Here is a 21,545-nt window from a genome sequence, read left to right on the forward strand (position 1 = left end):
GAAACATCTGCGGCTCTTGGACTGAATTCACACACTCAGACAGGCAGCCCGAATGCTACTGCTAAATGGCTTCGTGTGTTCTCTCAGCAGAGACCCGCCCTTCTGGGGAGCTGGACAGCACCTAGGGAGACACCACTGTGAGCTGAAATTCCAGCACTTCTTATCTAAATAGGAGCACGGTCACCAAGCAGCCACAGCCCAGAGGCAGCCCTGTGGGAAAAAAGCATTTTAAAAGGGAACGTGGGGCAAGCTCCCATTGCTCCCCTTTTGCTGCCAGCTCACGCTGCAAGGGACCAGGAACTGTGGTGTCAGGTCTTCTCCTCGCTTCCAGGAGTGACTGGCATTATTGGGCAGAGGCGGGGCAGAGCGATCATCTGCCTGTAGGGTTGGGACACCCACACTATTTGATGATGCTGCTCCCTGAGGGCCAGGTTTGGAGTGCTCTGTGGGGCCTCTTCGAGCACGCAGTCTGTGGAAGACTGACCGAGGTGACTTTGTTCGAATAGCATGGAGCTGTTTTCTTTTATCACTTAGAATCTGTCTCTTATACATATTCTGAATGAGCTCCTCAGACTTCTCTAGACCCAGATTTTTATTGTATATCACTTTTGCACATATGTAAAAAGGAAAATAAGAGCCAAATAAATAGGTTAAGATATTGCTAAAACCACTTCACATTCAGAGTCCAATTCTCCTGTACCACTTTAAAAAAAAACAAAACTTTGTGTTTTGAAATAATTATAAACTCATAGGTAGTTGCGGAATGCAGAGAGGTCCCATGTACCCATCTCCCAGCTTCCCCCGGTGGTGACAGCTACCATAACTATAGTGCGTTGTTAAGACCGTGAAATTGATTCTAAGCCCTGTTTCACTCAGGCGCAAAAGCCCATATTTTCCCACACGATGTCCGCTGGGCTAGCCAAAGTTTTGGTGATGTGCCATTGCTTGACTGCTCCACAACTGTTTCCGGGGTTATCTGCCAGGCCCTTGGCTCCCATCTCCCAAGCTTTTTATTGTTATTTTTTACTTTTTAAAAGGAAAATACCTAAATTAGAGAAGAGTTTTAAGTATATTACAAGAACTCTCAAATATCCTTCACCTGGGTTTACCAGTTGTTAACATTTTGATACATTTACTCTCTCATTTCCTTTTTTTTTTTTGCCCCCATTCCTCCTCTCCCTCTCTCTCTCCCCCTGTCCACTTTCCCCCCTTCCCCTCTGCCTCTCTCTTTCTTTTGGAATAATTTATAAGTTAGCATATATCATGTCTTTTACCTCTAAATATGTCTGTATGTACATCCTAACAGGAAGGTCATTCACTTAAATTATCACAGATCAAAATCAGAAAATGTAATATCAGTACAATATTACTATCTAATTTTTGGAACTTAAATTTCATAATGTAGCCATTCTAAGGTGATAAACTAAAACATTGTCAGTAATTGGAAAATTGTACATAAATAATAAAGCCAAATACAAAATACTTTACTTAAAATATGTTGATTTAGGGGCACCTGGATGACTCAGTGGGTTAAGCATCTGCCTTTGGCTCCGGTCATGATCCCAGGGCCCTGGGATAGAGCCCCACATAGGGCTCCCTGCTCAGCGGGAGGCCTGCTTCTCCCTCTTCCACTCCCCCTGCTTGTGTTCTCTCTCTCTCCATATCTCTATCAAATAAATAAAATCTTTTAAAAAGTAAATAAATACGTTGGTTTGTTTATTTTAAGATTTTATTTATTTGTCAGAGAGAACACAAGCAGGGGGGAATGGCAGGCAGAGAGATAAGCAGGCTCCACACCCAGCAAGGAGCCCAATGCGGGACTTGATCCCATGATCCTGGGATCATGACTCGAGCCAAAGGCAGACACTTAACAGACTAAGCGACCGACGCATTCCTAAAATACGTTGATTTAAAACATGAGAACATTCTGTATTATATAAGCTCCCAATTTATAATTACCAGAAACTGTCCTGTAGACATGTGAATATTTTTGGCACAAGAAAAATATAAATAAAGAGGATAAATATTATAGGATTATTAATATTACTGTATTAACAATTATATTAATATATTAATGATTATTACTATATCAATAATTGTATTAATATTAAATATATTAAAGAATTATATAAATATAAGCCTTACAATGACTAATCTGGGCATTGTGGCTATAGTTTTCAGTTCTAAAATCAGAATATCTGGTCATATATAAGTTAGACAAATTAAATCACATATATCTGTTCATTTAACAATCACCTTATTGAAAAGAATGAAATAATAGATAACTGATTTGGAAAATATAGAACAATTAGGTAAGGACCACTCCTACACAGCCATTGTACTAAATCATGGATCCGCCATTTTAAACTGTTGGGAGTGTGGGAGAAATTTCAGCGCATCTGTGAAATGAAGTGGAACTTTGGATCCAGCCAATTCAAACTTGGTGAACCCAGGCCGGGGAGTCTCTTGTGGACTCAGCCTCAGACCTGACTTGGTGGTGGCTTCTGGCTGATAAGAAAAACAGCCCGACTGTAATTTAGGGAATACCAGAGTTTCTAAAAATCTTTAAAAAACCCCCCTAAAAACATGGAATTCTCTGAAGGGGATAAGAGAGAGAGCTAAATAGGAGATTGAAGGGGATATGTCTAAGATTGACATTGAATTTTTGGTGTTCATTTCCAGTTTTTACAGATGCTTTTAACCATTATAGTGTTTTATTTTTAAAAGTTACTAGAAGGGGGCACCTGGGTGGCTCAGTGGGTTAAAACCTCTGCCTTCGGCTCAGGTCATGATCCCAGGGTCCTGGGATCGAGCCCCACATCAGGCTCTCTGCTCGGCAGGGAGCCTGCTACACCCTCTCTCTCTGCCTACCTCTCTGCCTACTTGTGGTCTCTGTCAAATAAATAAAATCTTTTTTTTTTTTTAAGTTACTAGAGGAAGAGAATCATTATTCTGTTTGTCATTAGGGTCTTAGTTTTTCCTATATTTATAAAAGATACGAACAGTTCAACCCAACAAGTATGCTGTGGGTTATCAATTTATGCCCAAATTACACTCTAGTATCAACCCCAGCAAGGGCTAAGGGTCCTTTTGTTGGCATTTGACGATAAATAGAATTGACTTTTTTTAGAAATTGAAAGAGGTGTATCTAGGAGGATCTTCACTTTTTTTTTTTTTTTTAATTTGAAAAGGAATTAGGAAGCAAACAGAGTTTTTAAGTGCTTGCCTATCTAGATGGCCTGTATATCAGTGGTTTTTAAGTATCAACTGGGGACCAGTGCTGGCGGTTTTACAGTGGTCCATGGTAAAAAATAAAGACAAAACTGCCTGTCTATCTGTCTATCTATATATCTGTCTATCTGGCATAAGGTCACCAACTGTCTTTTCATAGGAAGGACTGCCCTCATGCTGCTATTTTTTTCCCAGTACAGTGTTTGGGTGTAAAATACTCTTAGGGACTAACAAGAATGGAAAGTGGCAAAACAAAAAGTTAGCAATGCTATGTTGGTCCTTTACCATTCTTTTTCTTGCATTTACTCATCAGTGTGTAATTGAACAGTCTGGGAGCCATCATGGCAAAGCAATGCCGTATCAGAAGGAGTTCTAGTTCAGGAGATAGGAAGCTTCACCATCTGCCTTTCAGCAGGCTACTAGAACCCTCTGAGCCTCCCTTTAGGTGTAATGTGGTAGCACTGATTTCTACACCAAGGGTTGTTGTGAGGAATAGATGAGCTGTTATGTCATATAAAGTGCTTGGTCTATAAAAACAATCACTAAATGGAGGCTGTGAAAAATCTATCACATGAGAGCACTTTAGATATTCTAAAGCACTGTACAAATATAAGATACTGGTATTAGCTAGGATTTAAATTTTTTAAAACATCAGTCGGATGATGAATAGCTTCCAGATCGAAAGTGCATGTGTTATCAGAGCAGCAGTAAATCTTTCACCATACAGGGCAAGTCAGTGATGCTAACAAAGCTGGCTCGTTGTGCACAAACTGGCTTGAATCATAATGCAAGACACAGTCCCAATTCACTTACATCGAGTGCTACTTATCTGTGTCAGGAGTCAACTTTGAAGGGATGTATTCTTTGAAACTGCTTGAAAACTTGCAAAGATGGCTCAAGCATAGGTTTCTTTCTTCTTCTTTCTCCCCCCTCCCCCTTTACAGCCAAAGAAGCCGAAAGCCCCAGACAATCCATTTCATGGCATTGTTTCCAAGTGTTTCGAGCCTCATCTCTACGTGTATATTGAGTCCCAGGACAAGTGAGTGATGAACATTTTGCTGTTTTCTACTGCGTTTCTCCCTCCTCTGGTCATGATTGGGGCTCACAAGGGCATAAGCCCTTCCAGAGGCTGAAGGAGGCACTTGGCAGGCCTCCTATGACCCTGCCTGGAAACCTTCTAGGGTATTTTTATGTCTTATGAGTGTTATCATTCATTGTATCCATAAATCTTAGAGTTTGACTAACCTTAGAAGCCTGAGTTTGACTCTAATGTCCCAGATGGATCCCAACAACCCCTTCCTATGTGAGCACTGAGCTCTTATTTAGCTACAAAGCTTGACCCTGTCAGGCACTGGAAAACGGAGAAAGAAACCTAATCTTTAATATACATGTTTTCAAGTATACTTTGATTAGGTTTTCATTTTAAAGTAATTTAGACTTATAAAAAATTCTCATAGATCCTTCCTCCAGAGAATGCTACCATTTAATACATAATCACAATTATCAAAATCAGGAGGGTAACATTGTGCCATGAATGTCCACTTTCTGGCCCAAGATCCCATCATGCCTTTGGTTGTCAGGTCTCTTTAGTCTCCCTTAACCTTGAATATTTCCTCAGTCTTTTGTTTGTCTCTCATGACCTTGACACTTTACAGCGTATTGACAAGTTATTTCCTACAGTGCCCTCAGTTTCAGTTTGTGTGATGTTTGCTCTTGATTCAATCTAGATTATGCGTTGCAAGCAAGTATTCCTGCAGGTGATTTTTTTTTTAATTTTTTATTTGATAGAGAGATCACAAGTAGACAGGGAGGCAAGCAGAGAGAGAGGAGGAAGCAGGCTCCCTGCTGAGCAGAGAGCCCGATGCGGGACTCGATCCCAGGACCCTGAGATCATGACCCAAGCCGAAGGCAGAGGCTTAACCTACTGAGCCACCCAGGCACCCCTATAGGTGATGTTCTGTCCCTCTGGGTGCATCATTTGGATGTGTCCCATTACTGGTGATGTTAACTTTGATCACTGGCTTAAGGTGCTTGCCAGCTAGCTTCCTCTACTGTGACGCTACTATTTTTCTCTTTGTAACTAATAAGTATCTTGTCCGGGGATACTTTGGGACTGTGAATATCCTGTTTCTCCTCACACTTTGCCCACTCATTTTGACATCCCTTGATGATTTCTGCCTGAAGCAATTATTACTGTAGTGTTTGCCAAATGCTGATTTTCTGTTTCCATCATTTCTCCTCTACTCTTGATTGGAGTTCTCCTGTAAGGAAGCACTTCCTCCTCTCCCCCCATGTGTTAGTGTTTATTTATGTCAGTGTGGATTGGTGGATTCTTACTTTCTTTTGTGGATTATCATCCATTTAATATATATACTTTTTTACAAACTCAGGAGTTCCTGAAAATTTTCACAAGTTTCTGCTGCCAGGTTTCCTCACAGTCAGAGGACTGTCTTCAAGTTCCAGTGTCCACTATTCATACAGAGGAGGAAGACCCCCTTCTCATCCCTGAGTCTCTGTCCACAGCCAGAGGATCTGTTAAGGCCCTTCCACACTGGAAGGCAGATTTTGGAAAGGTCAGGTTTCTGGAGGCAGGCTGGCCCTACTCTGAGACGAGGCCTTGTAGCCTGAAGAACGCACTTGGAAGGACCAGACAGTGGCTCACGCAGGGAGAACAATAGCGCCTGTGAGAAAGTTCTCTAAGGGAGTTCTCTGGGAAAGCATTTAGGCACTAAAGTTTAATACCCCTCCCCTGCACTTTTTTTAATGCTTCTGTTGTGAGTTAGCAAATTCTTATTTCCAGATATGTTTCAGACATAAACCATGAGATTAAGAGTCTATTTCCAGTGGAATCGCTACATAGAACATTATTATTATCCACCTATTTGATTTTGTAGATTATGTCTAGTCTTTTTGTCCCCAATTACAAAATGTTTTGTTATTAAAGTCATAGAAAATGAACTTTATTGAAGAGCCATCTGTGTTAACAAACGGCTGCCTGCCTACCTGCCATCCCTCCCAAAAAAGTTACTTTCACGTTTTGCCTTGTAAAGCCAGTTTGCCTCATCCTCTCTATCCATTGGGCTTCTGTCCGAAGGCACATAGAAAGGCAGTAATTACTTATTGCTCTTCGCTCCTTTGGAACACCCTGTCTTCTTATTAAAAAGAACAAGAACCCTTTCCCTGGGGCGCCTGGGTGGCTTAGTCAGTTAAGGTCATGATCTCCAGGTCCTGGGATTGAGCCCCACTTTGGGCTTCCTGCTTGGCAGGGAGTCTGTTTCTTACTCTCTCCCCCTCCCCTTCGCTCATTCTCTCTCTGTTGCTCAAATAAATAAATAAATAAATATTTTTTTAAAAAAACCTTCTTTCTCGGGAAGTCAGTAGGACACCTGTGGGGGCAGGTAGAAGAGCTGTTACTTACCTATGAGAGTAACAGGTCTTAGCGCAGCCCACCTGGATGACTGTTCCTGGACAAAACCCCTTCTTCCCTCATCAACCCAAATTCTTATTTTTAGAGAGGTTTAAAAGCTGTTGGATCCCGAGTTGAAAGTGCATATCTGAGATAACCACATACTTTCCCCAAACCTTCCTGGTCTAGAGAATCATTTTTCTGAATTATCATAATTCCAGTCTCTACTCTTTTCACATGGCCTTGATTCATATAGAGTATACTCATTGTTCGTGATACTTTGGGCAGAGAGCCAGACCTCCCTTCCTTAGGGACTCTCCATTTCTCTCTGAAAAATGAAGTGCTGGCCACTCAGCCTGCCGCTTGGCCTCACTAGGATGTTTCCACAGCCCCGGGGATGTAGCAGGAGCTACTTGGAGGAGAATTGCGTAGGTTGTACTGTTGTCGTTCCAGAATAAGCAGCAAAGGCTTGAAGTAGAAAAGAGAGTTCAAGAAATCCATTCCCTCAACTTTTAAAGCAGAGAATCAGACAAAATAATGCCTAAAGCGGTGGCTATTAACCTTTTGAGTTATCCTTTTGAGAGCTCAATGAAACTGTAGACTCTCTTGCCAAAAAAAAAAAAAAAAAAAAAAATTCACATAAACCCACACACTATCTTGAGTGCAATTTCAAGGGGTTCTGCAAAGCCCTTCCTCCCTTTTGTCCAAGAATCTGAAGGGAAGAAACTCAGGTGGGGACTGTTTTGGTACTTATTTCATTCTTGTAGCTCTGACTCAAAAAATCTGCAATGGAGGAAAATTTTAGACCATTCACAAACTCCCTGATGACAGAGACGCAACAGAGTGTAGTGGAAAGAGCGTGGGCCTGGATGTTGGACAGACCTGGATTTGAGTCAGAGCTCTGTACTCACTAGCCTGGGACCTCAAGCATGGTACTTAACCTCTCGGAGTTGGCTTTGTCCTCTCTCCAGCGCAGTTAGTAACATTCCCCTCACAGGACTAGTGGCAAGGCTGAGAAGAGCAGACATGTTGGCACTTGGCACGAGTAGTCAGGAACCATGCCTGGCCTGCCCTGCCTGTCTGGTGCTCTTGTCCCAGACTTGTCAGTGGTTGGGTGGCCTGATCAGTGTTGCCAGCTTTCTGTTGGGCCTGACATGGCCTTCTCATCTCCCTAGCCTCCCACCTGCCCAGAGAAAGTTCTGGCAGCACCTGTGCCAGCCAAAAGCCAAACAGCAGTGGGAGGATTGCAGGGCCGGGACCTAGGGAGGATGAAGGAAGTAGGGATATCCCCAAAGCCATCTCCTTAGCAGATTCGGCTGAGCTGTCCTTGTATGCTTTAAGCGGCTTTCTCAACTTTTGTTTATGTTCCAGAAGGAAGTTCATATACCTTTCCATCTTGGGAATGCAGGGATTTTCTCTGGCTGACTCTTGGAGAAGAGATTTCTCTACATAGACACTTTCTTCAATTTGCAGCCAAGAGTGCCCCCATTACTCCTCGAGTCCTCAGTGCGTGTTTCCTAAAAATAAGCACGCGGTCTACCTCACCATAGCACACCTGTCAATATCAGGCAGTTAACTTGATCCATTAGTACCATTTAATCTTTAGACTCCAATCCATTTCGCTGGTGGTCCCCGTCATGTCTTTTGTAGATCCAGGATCCGTGCCAGGACCACAGGGTCCATTTACTTGTCACATCTCTTTGGTCTCTTCAATCCAGAAAAACAACTCTTTCTTTCTTTATCTTTCATGACCTTGAAATTTTTGAAGAGTACAGGCCAGCTCGTTTGTGGAATGTCCTTCCATCTGGATTTGACTAATGTTTCCTCATGATCAGTGATTTATGCAGAAGTGGGGCCGGGTGCTTCTCAGTAATTGACATCAGGAGGCACGCAGTATCAGTTTGCCCTACAGCCTGTGGTGTTCATTTTTATTTTACTTTTTTTTTTAAAGATTTTATTTATTTATTTGACAGAGAGAGAGCAATCACAAGTAGGCTGAGAGGCAGGTAGAGAGAGGGGGAAGCAGGCTCCCCACTGAGCAGAGAACCCGATGTGGGGCTCGATCCTGGGACCCTGAGATCATGACCTAAGCTGAAGGCAGAGGCTTAACCCACTGAGCCATCCAGGCGCCCCATTTATTTTACTTTTTTTAGTTGGAGACTGCCAGGCTTCTCTCTTTATTAATAAGTAATTAATAACAATAACTGTAGGAGAAACGTTGAAATCATATAGTCTTTTTCTCATCTTTCACCTCCTACTGATACTTGCCCAAGTCATTTATTACTAAGATAGTTGCTGAATGATGATTTTTTTCTAATACCATCATTTCTTCTGCGTTTATTTGGTCTCAAAAGCTTTCTCTTTCCCCCACTTAATATGTCAGCACGTACTCGTGGATTCCTATTTTGTTCAGTGGATTATAGCCATTATTACCTTTATTTAAGTTTATGCTGAGATAAACTTAAACCTACGTAAAAGTTTCAGAAATAGCTCAGATTTCCCATATTCCCTTCTCCCAAGTTCTCCTGATGTCAGCGTCTTACATAACCACAGGATAGTTACCACACCAGCGAGTTAACAGTTCTATTTGCTAAACTCAGGCCTTATTTGGATTTCCCGCCGGTTTTTCCACTGATGTCCTTTGCCTCTTTCAGGATCCATCATTATTTTATTGCTCAAACTGTCCCTGATTTGGCCACTGGGACCCCTGCAGACTGGTTTGTCATGCTTTTTGTATGTACCTATCATTTCTGGGGCCCTTGCTTTCTGGCACAATAAGATATACCAGTTCATCTGGTATTTTCCTACCCCAGTCCAGGAATCACCCATTTTTCCAGGCTTGTGTCTTTGCCAGGGAATGATATTTAAAAACTAAGTTCTGGGCATCAGGTACGTTCATTACTGCTTGAGTGTCATGCTTCTAGGTCCATGCAGCTGAGAGAGTGAAGGAATATATGTGTGTGTACATACATGTATAAACATATACACCTGTGTCTATTTTTATGCCAGTTTGTATATTAAAACTTGTGAGTTTATGTTTACTCTAATTCTTTTTTTTTTTTAAATTATTTTTATTAACATATAATGTAGTATTTGCCCCAGGGGTACAGGTCTGTGATTCATCAGGCTTACACATTTCACAGCATTCACCATAGCACATACCCTCCCCGGTGTCCATCACCCAACTACCCTCACCCTATCCCCCCCATCCCCCAGCAACCCTCAGTTTGTTTCCTGAGATTAAGAGTCTCTTATGGTTTGTTTGTGTCCCTCCTGATCCCATCTTGTTTCATTTTTCCCTTCCCTACCCCCCATAACCCCCTGCCCTGCCTCAAATTCCTCATATCAGAGAGATCATATGATAATTGTCTTTCTCTGATTGACTTATTTTGCTCAGCATAATGGAATCCTCTGGTTCCATCCACATTGTTGCAAACGGAAAGATTTCATTTCTTTTGATGGCTGCATGGTATTCCATTGTATATTTATATATATACTATATGTATTTATATATACCACATCTTCTTTACCCATTCATCTATTGATGGACATCTAGGTTCTTTCCATAGTTTGGCTATTGTGGACATTGCTGCTATAAACATTTGGGTGCACGTTCCCCTTTGGATCACTACATTTGTATCTTTGGGGTAAATACCCGGTAGTGCTGGGTTGTGGAGTAGCACTATTTTCAACTTTTTGAGGAACCTCCATGCTGTTTTCCAGAGTGGCTGCAGCAGCTTGCATTCCCACCAATAGTGCAGGAGTGCTCCTCTTTCTCCGCATCCTCGCCAGCATCTGTCATTTCCTGATTTGTTAATTTTAGCCATTCTGACTGGTGTGAGGTGGTATCTCACTGAGGTTTTGATTTGTATTTCCCTGATGCCGAGTGATGTGGAACACTTTTTCATGTGTGTCTTGGCCATCTGGATGTCTTCCTTGCAGAAATGTCCATTCATGTCTTCTGCCCCTTTAACTTCATTGGATTATTTGATCTTTGGGTGCTGAGTGTGGTAAGTTCTTTATAGATTCTGGATACTAGCCCTTTATCTGATATGTCTTTTGCAAATATCTCCTCCCATTCTGTCAGTTGTCTTTGGTTTTGTTGACTGTTTCTTTTGCTGTGCAGAAGCCTTTGATGCTGACTCGAATTCCGATCCAACACAACAAGGTTTATTTTTGCTTTCTCCTTCCCTCATCTCTGACCACACTCTGCAGCAGTGAGAAACTTGGCTCCCTAGATCTTCCATGGATTTACTTACTTGCTTCACTTACCTGTGTGTAATCCATCTCCCAGTTGTGCTCAAGCCAGACCTTGGCTCCCCACCCCCACTGGCCACACCAGAGCCAAATCCTCAGCCCCAACCCAAGGGCGGGGGAGGAAGGGGTGCAAATTAGCTTTAGTATCCTTGAATTAACAAGCTCTATAAGCTCCTGGGGATCCTAAATGGCATTGCCCATGCTCACCTCCTTGCCAGCTTTGTCTTACTGCCATCTCCCTTTCTCTGTGTCATTCTGGTTCGAATATTGTTGCTAGGGATGCAGACTGCAAATCCACCAGAAGAAACCGCCTTGGTCGTTTCTCTGCTGAAACTGTTCTGCAGTCGTCTCTCTTCCTGGGTCACTTCACTGATCAGCAGGATGGGACCCCCAGCTGTAGTTCGCATGGCTCCCCGACATGCTTCTACAGTTCTTGGGCAGAAAGCTCATGCTACAGGGGTGGGAGTGAAAGATACCATCCACACCCATGACATGTTCCTTTAAGGTGGAGAGAGAATATAGCCACAAGCGCAATGCCATCTCTCTATAGAGCACTTCAGTATTGTAAAATCAAAACACAGTACAGCGGGTAGAGCTGGGCTTTGGAGTCTGACGTCCGCAAGTTCCGGTTCCAGCTCCAACGAATTCTGTGACCTAGGGCAAGCTATATTACTTTGCTCAGCCTCAGTTTCGCCATTTACAAAATGGACATAAGAATGCCTTCTCTTCAGGGCCATTGTGAGGAGGTTGTATTTCTAATGCCCCGATTGTGGTGTATGGTGTGAAGGCAGGAAGCTTCTAGTGGTTTGCTGTGGGAATACAGAGGACTGTGTAAGTAAAACTGTACATCAGACTTCTCCAGTTCATGACTTCTGCCTTAGCCACCTCCCGTCTTTCTCACATCCCCCCTTCCACACGCCATGTTCTGTGCTCACCTCTGACTCCAGGCCTTTATTGCCTCATCTGAGTCTGCTGCAAAATTTTCTCTCTAGTTTCCTTCGTCTGCAACAAATTGTTCATATCGTCTGTACTGCCAAATTAGGATTTTACTGCTGTCTTGATATCTAAATATCCTGAGTCTCAGGGCCCTAGCTCCCCAAATAGACCAAAGCTTCTGATGGGCCGATGCTATGTCTTAACCCCCATACGCAGAAACACCTTGATCAGGACTTGACCGTTTATAAACTCTTACTTGATTGTAATTATTTTATGGTGTTAAAAAACACCTCCTCATGACCAGTCAGCAGCTCGATAGGCCACACACTCCTTTCTCCAGTAATCTTACAAGAAGGTCTCATCAGAACTCAGGCTAGTGTTTGGTGCCTGGAAGAAAGGACAACCTTTGTTGTTGTTGTTGTTTTAGTTGAACTCATTTATATCTTATATGTGTGGCACCCAGAGCCTTGCTCATATGAAGTGTTTAGTTGAAAATCAATTGGATTGGACCATCTATGCTGTGACGCATTGATCACTCATTTTCCAGTGTCTCATATGGCAGAGAAGCATGGCGATGCAACGAGTAGCGTGGTAAGGGAGGGAAGCTTACTCTGATGGGTTTGTATCTCATCCGCACAGAGAACAGTGTCAGAAATATCCTGGGAGACAAGTTACAAAGTATGGAGGATCTTCAGAGATTTTTTTTTTTTAAGTGGAAATTTTCTTTACGTTCTATGAGCATGATTAATTTATAATCTGATTGATTGGATTGTCTCTGAAACACAAGACAGGAGGAGTAAGTATCCTGACCTCAACTGGTAGGGGAATTGGACTAAGTTGGTTAAAGTAAAAACACTTCAGAGCTCTGGCCCCTGTTTTTGTTGGCACTAGAGATTTGGTGATTAGAACCTCTCCTAAGAAGGCTCAAGTGCAACCTTTTGTTTTCTGTTGCATGTTCTCCTCCACTGCACCAGCCCCTGCCCCATCTCCATGCACTCACCCTTCCGTTGCCATCCTTCAGAAACAGTGTGGGGGCTGTTCAGCTGGTATGTCTTGGGCACAGACATAACTAGATTAGCTTCACACATATGCATGAGGGGTAGGCCTGGGGAGAGCAGAAGTGACAAATGTTATCCCTACTCTCAAGAGAGCATGTGATAACATAGGAATCAGAGAAGATTCTAGTGTAGAGCAAGCCCCTTTAATCTTAAGTACCAGCTTCAGCTCATCAGTGATGGGCAAGAATGCTGTATCAAGAAGGCTTCTGAAATTACACCAAAGATCAGTGAAAAAGAGAGCTCTCATTGATAGCATTGCCTTCTACAGGGTCAGGATGGGAGAAGGTCATCATGTTTCTGGAACATTTGGCATCCTTACGCTGGAGGGTAAAGCGTTAAAAATAATAATGAAGTGTGAGTGTGTCACAGATGACAGAAGTTGAAATTGAGACAGAGGGTTGACGTGAATAGAAGCCATCTGGGCCAAGCCTACGGATGAGTGGAGAGGTGAAGGGGAACATCTTGGCCTAGGGAAGCATCCAGGCATCACAGGCGAGGGCTCAGAGTCAGGGACAGAGACAGGGCAGGGGGCAGTTAAGGTGAGTTGGGCTGGAGTGGAAGGGCCCTGTTCAGGTGGGGTGGGCAGAGGTGGCGGGGTGGCAAAGTGGGGCGGGCAGAGGTGTTGGGAAAGCAGGCTGTGACCCTGCAGCTTTCCCAGGTTGGCTAACGAGTTCCTTCCCTGCTCACTGACCCATCACCACAAGGACCAAGCCCAGGCCCTGAAGTTCTTTGAGGGCCGAGTGGCGACATCTGGGTATAATCAACTTTCAGTAGGAAAAGCTCTTGGGTAAAATGTCAAATTTTCTCCTATTCCTGCTAATTGATGCTGTGTGTGGTTCTTGTCTTGGTATTCCTGTTATATAAATACATTTTGAAAGCACAGCTGGATTCCTGTAGCCTGAGACAGTAACCTAAAAAGACATAAAATGTCAAGGGGTGGGGACTCCTCCCATTCTTCGTACAGCTCCACAGTGTAGGAAACAATGAGTAGGGAGCCCTGCTGGACCCGAGCAGTGGTGACTCAGTCTGACTGAGGCACACTCGGTGATGTTTGAGAGGGGAATGGGGAGACAGCTGTCCCCCCATGAGGGGACCATTTGTCACCATCGTGACCTGCAGCAAGCCTGGGGCTGCCACACCCTCCCTTCTCCCAAGATTTTTTACACCTTCAGTTCTCAGTTTTAAGGAGAAAAACTACATTAAAGGAGAAGGAAAATGTTAGAATACTTCTTTACCGTTTCTCCCTGCTCAGGCATCCGTCCTATGGGCACATTCAGGTTAATGATAGCAGACTGTTTGCTGACATCATAACCTTTTTGTGTTTTCGGAGATGGGAAGGTAGAGTGGTTACAAGCATGAGGTTTGAGCCAGGTCGTTTGGTTTTGAATCCCGGGTCCCCTACCCCCTTACTCTGTGACCCCAGACAAGGCCCTTAACTTTTCTGCTCCTTGCGTTTTGGAAAATGAAGACAGGAATGCTATCTACTTTGTAAGGTTACTGGGAAGAGTGAGTGAAAGTCAGTGAAAGGACCCTTCTAAAGTGCTGACGTGGGGCCTGGGTGGCTCATTGGGTTAAGCCTCTGCCTTCGGCTCAGGTCATGATCTCAGGGTCCTGGGATCGAGCCCCACATCGGGCTCTCTGCTCAGTGGGGAGCTTGCTTCCCCCACTCTCTCTGCCTGCCTCTCTGCCTACTTATGATCTCTCTTTCTCTCTGTCAAATAAATAAATAAAATCTTTAAAAATAAAAAAAGAAAGAAAAATAAAGTGCTGATATGGTGTGTGCCCGGGACATCATAAGTGTTCAGAAAATGATCACTATTGTTATGTAGGGTTTTCATCTGTGGAGAGAGGAGATGGTGCTGATAGGGTAGTAGGACCAGGGCAGGCATTTAAATGGTAGCTCCTAGGCTCAGCTGGGCCACTAAATTGTGTGACAAACTTTCTAGACCTTAATTTTTTCATCTCTTAGAGGGTCCCCTAATACCTTAGCTCCCCTCACAGAGGCTTGGGGTCAGATGTGATCATGAAATGCCTGGAAAAAGTACAGAGCAGCACACAAGTAAATGCCAAATGTTCTTGCTGCTGCTATTGTCGGAGTGCTGGTGGTAGTTAATGAAGATAGGGATGGAAATGGTCCAGCTTTAAATGTGAAGAGCATTAGGAATGGTTCACTCATGACAGGGAAGCACATTTTCTCTATGTTTCTTGAAATAACATCATAGACTTTCTTCCTCCTAGAAACCTTGGCGAGCTGATTGATCGGTTTGTGGCCGATTTCAAAGCCCAGGGGCCACCTAAGCCCAACACTGACGAAGGGGGTGCCGTGCTCCCCAGCTGTGCTGACCTCTTTGTCTACTACAAGAAGTGCATGGTTCAGTGCTCCCAGCTCAGTACTGGGGAGCCAATGATCGCCCTGACCACCATTTTCCAGAAGTACCTCCGAGAATATGCCTGGAAAATCCTCTCTGGCAATCTACCCAAGTGAGTGCTGTTCTTTCTGATCTCAGTGGGGAAGTAAGAGTCTGAAAATGCCTAAATATGGGAATCTAAGGAAATCTCCTGACATTGTTTACTGAACTGCTAAGAGTCTCAAGGAGGGAAACACTCTACTGAGTTCCCGAGGGTCTGAGACTATTTCCTTTCTAATGGGATTCCACAGCTGATCAAGACCTGTAGAGGAAGTGCCCACACTGGCTGCCAACACAGGTCAGATCTTAACCACAGTGGACCCAAGGGAGTCATTCCATTGTGTATGTATTTAGTTTATCTAGGTTCAACAGTAGGTTGTTGCCAAAAAAGGTAAGGTAGTGGTAGCAATCACTCTTAAACAGCGTGGGCACTTTCATTCAATGAGACCATACCCCGGGATGATGAGCACACGGGAGACATGAGTCTGCTTTTCCCTCGATCTGATTAAGTTCCAAAGTCTCTCTTACGGTGTGTGTCTTGTTGAATAGAGTCTAATGTTTGAAGATACGGTAGGATTTGGGGAGAGGGGGTTGCCTAGCACAGCCCCTAATTATAGTGGCTTCACTGTGTTCTGGGACATTAGAATATTGCTATATTGCTTATTAATTGAAATTAATGGCTGTTCGACTAAAGATTTTTGGTTCTGGGGCACCTGGGTAGTTCAGTCGGTTAAATGTCCGACTCTCGATCTCAGCTCAGGATTTGTTCTCAAGGGCGTGAGTTCAGGCCCCACACTGGGTTCCCCATTGGGCATGGAGCCAAAGATTTTTGGTTCTATAGCAATTTCAATTATGGTAGATTATGATCTACCATCTGGAATTTAGTGTTTTTAATCATCCCCATGGCTAAATTCAGTAATTCTGAAAGTAGTTGCTGTTATTTTCACTAAAATGTGTCATATATGGGAGTTTTACATTATTTGGAGGAAAGAAAATAAAAGCCCTATGCTCTAACCAGAGATTTGAAGTAACAGATATATTTCACCAATGAAATTTTCTTTGACTATGATAAAAACGTTTTTAAGATCCTTTAATAACTTTTATTCTGATCATCAAACTATTATTATAGTTCAGAAAACACAGAAAAGCAGAAAGATAGGAGTAAAGTTAACTATAATCTTACCACCCAGAGAAAACAAATTTAACCTTTTGGTATATGTTTTTCTGTTTTTTTTTTTTAATTATTATTTTTATTTTTTTTTAAAGATTTTATTTATTTCTTTGACAGAGAGAGAGATCACAAGTAGGCAGAGAGGCAGGCAGAGAGAGAGGAGGAAGCAGGCTCCCTGCGGAGCAGAGAGCCCGATGTGGGGCTTGATCCCAGGACCCTGAGATCATGACCTGAGCCGAAGGCAGCGGCTTAATCCACTGAGCCACCCAGTGCCCCTGTTTTTTTATTTATAAATATAATGTGTGTGATTTTGTGGTTTTGTTTATTTAAGGGTATTGGGACTATACTGCTTGTAGTTTTATACCCTGCTGCTTTCACTCAGCATCATCCTGCCGGCATTTTCCCATGTGTCACAGCAGGAAACAAATGATGCACTCAGCAAGGGTATTGTTACCAAAGCAGCTATTCACAGAAATGGGGGCAAAGTGAAAGGAGCCAACAGGGATTCTGAAGCATCCAGATACTAGGCGGTGATTGTTACTACTTTAAAACTCACTTGAGAGCTGGGGCTGTGGACGAAGGGTTGCCACACAGAAGCAACACACGGAAGCACAGGGAGTGGGAGGCCTTGTTAGGATTCACTTCTCTCTCCCCTACCTCTCCGCCTTCTTGTCGCATCTCCTGGTGACTTGACTGAACCCAACAGGAGGCCAGAGGACCAGGGAGGCAGGGTAAGTCTGTAGAGGTCAGTCTCCTGAGCCACAGAGAAGGGAAGAGAAGAGTAACGAATGGATCTGGGAGGCCAGCAGAGAACATTCAGCACTTTTCATGATGTCATGCTAATCCAACATGCAGGAGAACCTCACTGAGCTTCTGATGTTCTTACTGACCATTCTCTCACTTGATCATTTAGGTTGGGTTTACTACTTTAGTGTTTTAAATAACACTCAGGAAAGCATCCTTGAACAGGAGTAGAACTACTGGGTCAAATATGTGAACGTGTCTTTTAAGCTCGTGAAATACACGTGCAGGAAGTTTGGACAGCTTCATGCCTGACCCGTAGTGCAGGACAGTGCCAGCACTCGCACACCCTTGTAAGTGCTGGAAATGAAGATACTTTCTAATCTGGGACTACTAGGAAGACCAGGCAGTTTTAAGGGGTTTTTTTTTTTTTTATGTTTTTAAGGTAAATGTCACTGAATTCTGTCCTCTTTAAAAAGAACTTAGACTCTCACAGTTGAAAGAGCAGGAGGTTTTATAACTCTTTCTACGTTTTGTGAACATGTGATTAGATCAGTAGGCAGGGAGGAGGCAGTCAGGGCTTTGGGCAGGAACCATGTATTAACATTCTCCTTGGTACCCCACCACAAGCACAATGTACAAACTCCTGTGCAGAATTTTCTTACCTGAAACAGTGGTGGAACAAGCTTTTATGCTACAGATGATCCTGAATGAGCTCTCCAGATCAGGAGATGGCAAGCTAAGCAGAGGCCACTCGGCAGCCTTCTTTGCGAATATCCAGGTCATCATAGTTAATATGACCGGTTACTGGCTCACTGTTGGAATTGTTTCTTCCTACTCCTGATGGTCAGAGAACTTAAACAGATGATAGTCAAGGTAAGGTCAGTAGGAAAAGGCTCATTGTATGTGGGTTTTTTTGGGCCACGTCCAGCCTTTCCTTCCCCCTTTTCTTTGTCTTAAGATGGGCAGTTACGAGTTCAGGAAGCTAATGAGAAGCCCCCTCCTAACCACTTCCTGTTCCCCTTCCTCAGAACCACAAGCAGCAGTGGAGGGCTAACCATCAGCAGCCTTCTCAAGGAGAAGGAAGGCTCGGAAGTAGCCAAGTTCACGCTCGAGGAGCTCTGCCTCATCTGCAGTATCCTGAGCACAGCCGAGTACTGTCTGGCCACCACCCAGCAGGTGAGCTGCCCATCGCTGCCTTTTCCAGAACCATCTGGGCCTCCTTGGGCAGATTGGTTGGTCATAGAGGAAAACTGCAGCAGCCAGCAGACGGTCCAGGCAGCCATCTTACAGAAGAGCTTTGCTAAAAGGAGACTGGGGAAGAAAGTCTGACCGATCTCCTCCCCAGGCTAGTTTTAGCTGCTCAGAGGACATGCCCTTTTGAAAGTAGGTCAGTAGCACTGTCTCCCCTAGGAGAAAAGCAGTGACAGACTTAACGATGCTAGGACCCGGCCACTGGTGGTGATGAGTCACAGCCAGTGACTCCATCCTCAGAAGTGTTACGAGGCTACGCAAAATCCTTTAGGCTTCTGGCGTCTCCTGAAATGTACACAGTATTCCCAGTGTGCCTAAACCAACAACCATTGTTTGGATGCTGACGTTCAGGAACTGTGAAGCAGGAAAGGGTGATGCCGCTCCTGGAGCTCCCCATTAGCAGAAGGAAGACCCAGAAGAATTTTCCACTTAGCCTCCGACGTGGGATTAGAAGTTCCTTTTCACATTCGGGCTGGAATTCACCTAAGGCCAAGAGAAGGAAAAGAACTAGAGAAGGTTGTGCTCTTGCCTCCTCTTCGGGTTTATTATTTACACATGTCTGGATCACGGGAAGGTAGTCATAAGTGATGGTTCAGACAGTACAGCTCGGAGTGCCTGTGAGCCAGGGCACAAATACAGGAGGCCAAAATAAGAAGTGTTCCCCCAAAAGCTTCACAGTTGAGGTTAAGCCAGAGGCAGTAGCTTGCTGTCTGTGGGGATATGGTCACACTGAGTCACACAGGGAATGATCTGGCAAGGTTTGGCCTTGGAGTCAGAGACAGTACTCCCTTTAGCCCCAAGAACTCCCAGGGCTAGACAGCAGTGTCTGTGAGGACCTCCAAGGCAGAGGTCCCAGAGTTTGGTGTTGAAGAAATGCTATCTATTTAACTGCTTAGGATGTGTGCAGAAAAGGAAGCTGCACGCGCACACGCACACACACACCCTAGAGTATTTAAAAAATAAAATTAATAGTCAATCAAGTAAATAAATAAATAATTTTAAAAATTAAAAAGAAAAGTAAAATGACCGTGGAACCAAAGGAAGAAAAAACATAAAAATGATGACTCTTAATCCCATCACCATCACATAATCATATTAGCAATTTGGAGTACTTACTTCTTTCAGTTCTTTTTCATGAACATAGTTTTGTATGCTATCAACTTAATTCAGTCTCATATCCCTTTGTTGTTTTTATTAACATCACAGCACTAGCATTTCTCCTGTTTCTATAATGCTTTATTAGCAGCATTATTAATTGTTACATAATATTTCATTAAGGGATAATACCATAAATTATTTCACAGTATCCCTCATAATTGTTTATGCTGTTTCAGGATTTTGCTTCTAAAGTACTCCTATGAAGAACATCTAAAATGTTTTACATATTTTTCTACAACATTTTGTAATGTAAATATACAATATTTATGTATTGTAAATATACAATATTTACATATTTTTCTACAACAGGTTCTTTTTTTAAACGATTTTTTTTAATTTATTTATTTGAAAGACAGAAATTACAAGTAGGCGGAGAGGCAGGCAGAGAGAGAGGAGGAAGCAGGCTCCTTGCTGAGCAGAGAGCGCAATGTGGGGGCTTGATCCCAGGACCCTGGGATCATGACCTGAGCCGAAGGCAGAGGCTTTAACCCACTGAGCCACCCAGGCGCCCCTCTACAACAGATTCTTAAAAGTTCTAGTAGTACTAGTAGATAAAGATCATTTTGATGACTCATGATAGATGTAGCCAATTTTTTTGTTATTTAGTGAAGTTTTTTTCTAAGATTTTATTTATTTGTCAGAGAGAGAGAGCGCACGCACACAAGCAGGGGGAGCAGGAGGCAGAGGGAGAAGCAGGCTCCCCACTGAGCAAGGAGCAGATGTGGGACTCAATCCCAGGACCCTGGGATCATGACCTGAGCCAAAGGCAGATGGTTAACTGACTGAACCACCCAGGTGTCCCTAGTGAAGATTATTTTCACTGATCATAAAAGTCAGTCTTAGGGGCACCTGAGTGGCTCAGTGGGTTAAGCCTCTGCCTTTGGCTCAGGTCATGATCTCAGGGTCCTGGGATCAAGCCCCGCATCAGGCTCTCTGCTCAGTGGGGAGCCTGTTTCCCCCTCTTTCTCTGCTTGCCTCTCTGCCTACGTGTGATCCCTCTCTCTGTCAAATAAAATCTTAAAAAAAAAGAAGTCATTCTTAGCACCTATATTGTGATCTCTAAATACCATTGTCCCCTAAAAGAAACCAGAGATTCCTGGAGAATTGAGTAATTGCGGGTCTGGGAGAGGAAATGTATAAGGTGAGCCTGGAGCATCACATCATGCAAAAAGCAAGAAAAATATCAAAGATGGTGACAGTCACTTCAGAGGGATTCAGGAGCCATAATGGGCTTATTGTACAAAAGGATGTGTGGATGTATCCAAGTCTTAACTCCCAGTACCTGTAAATGTGACCCTATTCAGAAATAGGGTCTTTGAAGCTGTAATCAAGTTAGGATTTCAACAAGAGATTATCTTGCATTTAGGGTGAACCCTAATCCAATCCAAGGACTAAAATCCAATGACTGGCATCCTTAGGAAAGGGAGATCTAACCAACACAGGGAAGAAGGCCACATGAAGATAGAGACAGAGATTGGAGTGATGCGTCTATAAGCCAAGGAACACCAAGGATTGCCAGCAACCAGAAGATAGAAGAGAGGTGTGGAATCGTTTCTCCCTCAGAACTTCCAGAAGGAGCCAACCCTGCCAACACCTTATTTTGGGGCTCTGGAACTGTGAGAGAATAAACTTCTGTTTTGAGCCACCACGTTTTGTAGTGATTTGTGAGAGCAGTCTAAGAACCTAACACAGGAGCCAAGGAATAAGCTCTGCTGGTCAGAGGTGGGCTATATAAACATCAGTGAGAAGTTAACTGCAACGCACCGAAAACATCAGATATGTTTATATCCATGTGGTTTGATGATTTCTCTTTTCTTAGTGCACTTACTATCTTCGAAGAGTCTAAGAAACCACTGGTATGAATTGAATACTGGTAAATAAAGGGAAAGTTCTTAACCTTTCTTTCCTGTTGAACTTATACCTCA

At 43.4% G+C, this 21,545-nt stretch overlaps 1 protein-coding gene across 2 annotated transcripts in view; it reads left to right on the top strand.

Moving 5' to 3' along the window:
- The window catches only part of VPS53 (VPS53 subunit of GARP complex), a 136,617-nt gene that overhangs the window by 75,823 nt on the left and 39,249 nt on the right, over window positions 1-21,545 (top strand). For both annotated transcript variants that reach the window (XM_045985091.1, XM_045985092.1), the window contains 3 exons: window positions 4,176-4,270; window positions 15,127-15,369; window positions 18,240-18,387. In XM_045985091.1, the coding sequence (XP_045841047.1) occupies window positions 4,176-4,270; window positions 15,127-15,369; window positions 18,240-18,387 (486 nt within the window). The remainder of the gene's footprint in view (window positions 1-4,175; window positions 4,271-15,126; window positions 15,370-18,239; window positions 18,388-21,545) is intronic.

Source organism: Meles meles, chromosome 18 (genome assembly GCF_922984935.1).
Source record: "Meles meles chromosome 18, mMelMel3.1 paternal haplotype, whole genome shotgun sequence".
NCBI lineage: Eukaryota > Metazoa > Chordata > Mammalia > Carnivora > Mustelidae > Meles > Meles meles.